The sequence below is a fragment of the Gambusia affinis genome, linkage group LG17 (genome assembly GCF_019740435.1).
Source record: "Gambusia affinis linkage group LG17, SWU_Gaff_1.0, whole genome shotgun sequence".
Lineage (NCBI taxonomy): Eukaryota > Metazoa > Chordata > Actinopteri > Cyprinodontiformes > Poeciliidae > Gambusia > Gambusia affinis.
This window is the reverse complement of record NC_057884.1, coordinates 16941005-16948333: the sequence shown is the minus strand read 5'-3', so window position 1 is coordinate 16948333 and position 7329 is coordinate 16941005. Positions and strand designations below refer to the sequence as shown.

Below are 7329 nucleotides of genomic sequence, written 5' to 3'. Positions count from 1 at the left end.
ATTCTCAGAATGTCCTCTGATCTAAATGATTTCCTTATAGATCTGGAGGGGATTTTCCGCTCTAATCTCAGGACTTTTCAAATCTTGGACAAGTTTTATTTCAGGATTTTCTTTTATCCATCTTTCCTTTTTTATGGAAAAACATCCCCCAGATTGATGATACCGCCACCTTGTTTTACAATGATGAATAGGATGTTCAGGATAATGTGTTCCTCCATACATTATATTTGTTTGAAGAACAAAACCTTAAGTAATGCAAACTACTGCTCATCCCTACAGAGTTACCAAGAGTCAACTGGATGTTTTTTTATAACTTAATTCTGCTTACAATCTCTCCACAGCTTTATTTTTGACATGTCCATAGTGTTTCTTGGTCCTCTCGATGACTTTGGTTCATCAATATTCACTAACAAACCTCAGAGGGACCAGCTGTATTTCTATTAAAAATCAGCACTGTACATTGTGTTTGAATTTACACAGAACAAGTAATTTTCCCAACTGCCTATTCTGTCCCTCTCCCTGATTTTCTGTTCTCCCTCCAGGCGGGTTAGACCACACCTATTCCGTGATGACCAATCAAGTTTAACCTTTCCCAGACCTCTCCAGGATAGAAGTCCCTGAAGTATCCCATCTCTGTTCAAATATTTGAAAGCAGTGGTTCCCCTGTGGTTTGGTTGGTGATGATAACAGCGCGATGCAGTAACATTCCAAACGTCCCTGGTAAGATGGATTTTTGAAAGGATGAATATGCATTTTAAGCATACTCTCTGACACTGACCCTATGTATTTCAACTAATATTGATGTTGTTATATATTTGGTTTTAAAGCATTTGTATAATTAACTCTTTATTTATTATATTTTATCCCAAAAAAAGTTGCTTAAGTGTACAAAATTATTTTTATGTCTTACTAACGTGATCAAAATTTTATAGAAACTTATCAGGATTTAAGCACAAACAGTCTAGACAAATGCCAGTTTAACAGACTTTGCGAGATATTTTGCATACTACACAAACTTTTCTGCAGTGCAGTTAAGACATTTGGATGACAAATGTAGCTAATAGACTTTTGCATGAACATTGTTACTTTTCTTGTCAATTTATTTCTGCAGTTCTTACTGATTTTCCAGCAGATCCAAGACTGAATCCTGGCATGCCGCTGTCTTCAACAGTCGCTAACTCTTACCAGCAAGGCTGCATCCGGATGACCCTGGAGGACTCAGAGCTATGGAAGTCTTTTCACACCATTGGAACAGAAATGATAATAACCAAACATGGGAGGTAGTGAGCTTCTCCAATGAACTCTGATTTATGCAGAGTTCTGTTTTAAAGAGGAAAACATTTGCAAAAGAAAACAAAACAAAAAACAACTAAAGCAATTTCTAACACTGTTTATCTTAGGAGAATGTTTCCACACTGCAGCATAAGCCTATCTGGGCTTCAGCCTTTTGCAAATTATGTCGTCATGGTGGATATCGTCCCTGCAGACAATGTCAAATACAAGGTATGATCATATTCAACACATCCCCAGCATGTTCTTTTTTTCCTCTCTCTGTGGATTTAACCCACCAGGCTGCTGAATATAAGAGACAGCAGTTGGCAGTCAGACACAGTTCTGCCCTGTTTGCCTGCGACCGTTCACTGCTGCATATCAAAGCCTTTCATTGCTTCCTGTTTGTGCATTCCCAGCTGGAAGCCCAATCAATTAGCATCCCGGCCTCATTCACAGTCGATGAACAAGGAGCAGTCTGCCATCAGTCAGCCCCTATCGTTTTTTTGCGGCCCATTTGGTCGAAGCGGTTGCTGTCAACATGCACTTGAAGACAGTGTAGTGCAAATCAAACCTCTCCAGGAGAGCTTTGGGGGGGGGTTCTGCGAAGATCAAGATGTAAAACTAAGTTATTACTTTCCTTTAGAAAAATAATAGTATTGCCACAGTCCTGGAAATATGCCAACATTAAGAGAAATTAAAATGGATTTTTTTTTTTTCGCTACTTGGAGCATCTTGATTAATTACTGATATCCTGAGGTCTCTCATGTGGTAATGTTGGACCTCTCCCTCCCCCCCATCTGTCTCTCTGTAGTGGAAGAAGGAGCAGTGGGAGGTCGCAGGGAAGTCTGAGCCCCAGCCCCCATGTCGGACATACATTCACCCAGACTCCCCCGCTGTAGGAAGTCACTGGATGAAGCAGTCGTTGTCCTTCCTCAAGATGAAGCTCACCAACAACACCTTGGATCAGCATGGCCATGTAAAAAACACTGTTTTCACACCTTAAATCTTAAAATAAAACATTTAACTCTCCTCATGCTGGGTGACTTATTCTCACTTTCCTTGTTTTGCCTTTTAGATTATCCTTCACTCCATGCATCGTTACTACCCACGGTTTCATGTGATACAGGCGGACAGTCCACACACTGTGTGTTGGGGATCGTTTCAGACCTTCTCGTTCCCAGAGACGGTTTTCACTGCTGTTACGGCTTACCAAAATCCAAAGGTACCAATAAAACGTCACGTCTTTCCTATGTGCAGTGCGTAAAAGAAGTTTGTAGACCATCTGAACCTTTTCTCTGAAAGTATCAGAATCAATCTGAATATGGCCAAGTTGGTGCACACAAACAAGGAATTTGAGTTTGGTTACATGGTGTTTCCTGACATTTTAAACATAAATGTATAAATAAAATATTTGGGAGATATTAATTTCTTAAATATGCAGAGTTTTCACAAAAGAGAAAAACAGGATTAAATTAGTGCAAATATTCATGAATTCAATGTGGATGCTGGTTAGTTTTCATGACAGAAACAGTCTGGAGAAAGAAGTCGTCTCTGTGGCGGCTTATTTTTGCGAATGACAATTTTTCATGCTTTCCTCTAAATAAACATCTAAACAGTTTGTGTCCAGGATGTAGAGAGATGTTAGCTGCCCTGTTTTGACCTGTACAAGTCGTGGATGGAGAGAAAGTCAGGGCTGATGGTTTTCTCTGTAGGTCTGGTTGTTTGTTGCAGTTTGGAGCCATTCTGAGCCAAACCACATACTGATAGATGTGCACAAACCAGACTGAATAATGTCCGTTTAGAAGGAGAATTTTTGATTTGCTTGACAATTGTATTTCTGTTTCCTATGAATGCAATGGGATTTATTTTCTCCTGTCTTTGTTTAGATTACCAGGCTGAAGATTGATCACAATCCATTTGCAAAAGGATTTAGGGAAGGAGGCACTCATTCTCACAGTAAAAGGTACATGTTTTGGCATTTTGTCAGACATTAGCAGATCCCTCTTCAGGTATTTTCCTCTGCCTGTATGTGTCCTTCAGAGTTTCTGTTAAAATTACGGTAATTATGACACTACTGGGTTTTTTTTCAGATGCCGTTCAAATAAAGGTTCTCCTGCAAAAAAGTACATCGAAGACAGGAAAAGTCCTTCTCACAGAGCAGCAGGTATTTTCTTTTTCTTTTTACCCAAATAAACTGAATACAAACTGTTGCTAATGCACCAAAATAGTCATGTACTGTGATTATGATAGGTTCCCTGCAGAGCTAGCAACCTGCGTTCAAACCTGAGGCTCTGAAATGACCACAAGGTAGCATGGATGAATATATCTCAAAAATAGATGTTGTATTTCCTTGTCAGGCCTGCAGAGGATGCCCTCTACCTCTCAGTCAGCACAGGTCAGAAAGAAGCCAGCCTCTACACAGGAGTCACTGAAGGCGGGTCACCTTTCCCCCTGGGCCCCGGAGCAGGACTCGTCAGAGAGCGTCCACACTGAGCGCCTGGAGCAGCAGGAGTACGACTACGGCTGTGAAGAACAGCTGGTGCCTGCATCCACCGCCTACCAACCTTACAGGTTCGAAAATCTAATATAGGTGACAAATAAGCATCCAATCATGATAGAATATAATAACAAGCTTCACACAACGGCAACACCAATACTCAGAAATAATTAACTAAATGCTAGCATGTTCTGTATAACATGTTCCTAGATCTGTTTCTTAACTTCAGAACGGTGGAGTACCCCAGATTCCCGTTACCTCCCAGGAACCGAGATCCAGCAGAGACGCTGCTCCACGCTCCACCTCACCCGCTCTCCACATCAGAGCACGGGACCCAGCAACAGGAATACCGCTACAGCAACCAACAGGGCCCCCACAGCAACCCAGCAGACTGGAGCCAGTACCCGCTGTTCTCCTATTCCTGCTGGTGAACTTGGACACCGTTCAGTTATGGCCTGGTCAGAAGAGGGCCTTTAACTACATTTGGATACAGTTAAATAAATTTGACAAACTTTGAAAAGAATTGGCTTTGTGTTTGTCTTTTTTCTGCACTTAGGAATGATGGCGACATTCTCTCACATTTCTTCCATATTGCAAAATACTGCTTGCAAAAAGTGTTGGCTTTTTAACAGTTTGTGAGGCTGCATTCCTGCTCTGTTTGAGCCACACATTAATGACATTTTTTATTTAGTAGGTGACTTTTGAAAGTAATTGGCGTCACTGAAACCGAACACAATGTTTCAGGTTCAGATTTTTATTTGCAAAATAATTTGGAAATTTTTAATACTTTTCTGGTCACTTCATGTGGTTGATCTACCACATACATTTTACTCAAGTTTGAGGTTGTAATGAGACAAAATGTGAAAAAATTAACTGCTTTAAATATAACATTATTCCTTTTATTTTGGATTATTAACATGAGGGGTGTTTAATGGAATGTCCTTTGGGTTAAATCTGTTTTTTGACCAGTAGGATTCAGAATTTACTTTACTGCTGTGATGCTACTCTGGTCTAAAGACTAAAGCTAGATAGGCAAATGAAATGTGCTGATTTGTATCACTCCTGCATGATGGGTGACTATACAACTGCTTCAAAATAATAAAACCATAAAATAGCTATTAAGCCTTGACTCAAAATAGTTAGTGTTTGTTAACATTTTAATAGGCATGAAGGTACTATCATAGACCCTCTGCAACAATCAGATGCTAAGGTTTTATTTCTTTAACCATACATGTACCTCACTGGCAAAATTTCCCTTTCATTCAGTTATGATTAATAATGTATGGTATTATTTTCTATATTCATGGCTTTCTTTGCAAGTCATATCAAGCTCCCGTTTTCATTTCTGCCGACACCTGTAACAGAACCATGTTATAAGCTAAGCTGTCACTTAGTTAAGTAGTCGAGATAACTCAACTACTTAACAGTTAAGTTGAGCAACTAACAAAAAAGTATTGATTTGATGCAAACTGATGAGTCAGTGAATGCAATCTTGTGCAAGTTTTCACAAACAAGGTGACATTTGCAAGTCATGCAGTCATCCCAAGCCGTGCTGCTGCCTTATATATGACTTTTATCAAACTGGTGAGGGTGAGGATAAATACCCTAAGGATTATTTAAGCTGCAAAACGTCCAGCTGTACTCTGCATTTTATTCGCCTGCCTGTCAGCTTCTGCTTTGTTCTCTTCAGCTGCTCCATCACCAACCCAACCCCATTTTTTTGGGTTCCAAAGTCAGAGACCATCTCCCCACCTCCTGGTATGTTGAGAGGGACGACTTAAGTTTGAGTTGACTCGCTGAAATACATAAAACATGCTTCATAAATCCCAAAAAGATTTTCTTGCAGCAAGCAGAAACCGAGTAGCTATTAGTGCCTTTACATTTTAGATATCTCAAAAAAGACCTATACTGAAATCTTCTGTGGAAAAGCAAGAAACAACATAACCCTACTGAGGCTTGAGGATGCATAAAAGCAATTAGATTCTCCCAAAGCAAAGCATCTGACCTGAGAAAGAGATGACAGACAGCTCAATGTGGAGTCACCCTCACGCTCTGGCATGCTACCCCCAGCAGACGGCCGGAGCGTCTGCCACTGTAAATGTTTCACAAGATGGAGAAGAGAAGCTCTATCTGGGACACATACAGAGCCTCAGGGAGTTGGGTTGCGACAGAATATATTCTAAAGCACATTCACTGACATGTTATTTTTGGTGAAAGCCATTACTTTTAACATCGTTGTACACAGTGCTTTCAGAGAAGGATCAGCTATGGAGGACATTTGGTTTTAGTCACTTGATGAGTTTGAGGGTTTAAAAAAAGACGTGGTGGCTGGTGAATAATAGGGAGTTTGATTACACAATGGTTATGTAACTGTTTGATGTTCTAGAAATTAAGTTCCTCACAAAAGTATTCACACCCCTATTCCAGATTTTGTCACATTCTCACAATAGACTTCAACATATTTTATTAGATTTCCATGTTATAAACAAATTGTAGTACATCAAATAATACTTATCTTTCTTGTAACAAATGATTTGAAAAGGCAGTTTTTTCTATTCACCCATCATTCCTTAACTGAAATCCAAAGCAACCAATTCCCTAAACTCTGGAGCTGGAAGAGTAGCACAATGAAAGCCACTGTAAACTGAAAGTCATTATGAAAACCTGCTTGTATGTTTCCTCAAGCCATTTGGGAAACACAGAAAACATGTGAAAGAAGGTTCTCTGGTTATGTAAGACAAATATTGAACTTTTTTTAGTTCACGTGCAAAATGCTATGTGTGGAAGAAAACTAATAGATCACCAAGAACACAGTCCGCTCCATGAAATATGGTAGTGGCAGCATCATGAAGTGGAGAAGCATTTCTTCAGAATCTACAGGTAGAGTTTGTATTTTAAGAATGTCAGATTTGAGAACTTTAAGAATACTCGTGAATATATTTTAGGATTTTCCAGCATCCTGTATAGTTACAGTTGTGACAGTTACAAATGTTTACCATGGTTTGAGGTTTTACCTCATCATTCCATGAAACTAAATAGTATCAACTGTTGCTTTGACAGTTTTCCCACTAAATCAATTTAGGTTTATTTTGTTTGACCTGGGAGCAAAAGCTCCAATTTTCAAACTTTGCAGATGTCGTGCAGAATGATATGGTGAAGGTTAAAATATTGCTTCTCTTGGCTATTCTAGATTTCGAAATGCACTTTAAAAACTTATGCATAAAAACAATGCTTATGAACAGGTTTTTATTAGATACAGACATTGATATAATTTGTTGCAGAATGGTGTGATAGAAGCAACCTCACAATAATGCTGCATAACTATTATTATCAGCCAGGGTGCAAGTATGCTGATTGACAACTGTTTCCTTTTAAAAGTTTGATTTCATATTTTAAATAAATATAGGAGCTATATATTTTGATTTTGTTACTTATTATTTTTTTAGCATAATAGATTGAAATAACGAATGAAATTCCATGGTACTTGTACCAATGTTAATCTATTACTTTTAGCTGTTCAACTAGGTTTATTTTAATTCTAGAAGTACTGTTTTCAGGTT

At 39.0% G+C, this 7329-nt stretch overlaps 1 protein-coding gene across 1 annotated transcript; it reads left to right on the top strand.

Moving 5' to 3' along the window:
• The first annotated feature begins 660 nt into the window (after window positions 1–660).
• LOC122819531 (T-box-containing protein TBX6L-like) lies at window positions 661–4200 on the top strand. The gene is made up of 9 exons (XM_044096312.1): window positions 661–720; window positions 1112–1280; window positions 1401–1503; window positions 2084–2248; window positions 2348–2494; window positions 3159–3235; window positions 3363–3436; window positions 3630–3843; window positions 3999–4200. Exons 1-9 carry the CDS (start codon window positions 681–683, stop codon window positions 4198–4200), a joined length of 1191 nt encoding a protein of 396 aa, XP_043952247.1. The 5' UTR covers window positions 661–680.
• Window positions 4201–7329: the final 3129 nt, after the last annotated feature.

Bases quoted from the DNA above. Each gene is read 5' to 3' on its own strand.
- LOC122819531 (XM_044096312.1), top strand. From the start codon at position 681: ATGATAACAGCGCGATGCAGTAACATTCCAAACGTCCCTG. The intron at 1,281-1,400 runs GTAGTGAGCTTC...TGTTTATCTTAG, and splicing joins ATAATAACCAAACATGGGAG to GAGAATGTTTCCACACTGCA. The intron at 1,504-2,083 runs GTATGATCATAT...GTCTCTCTGTAG, and splicing joins CAGACAATGTCAAATACAAG to TGGAAGAAGGAGCAGTGGGA.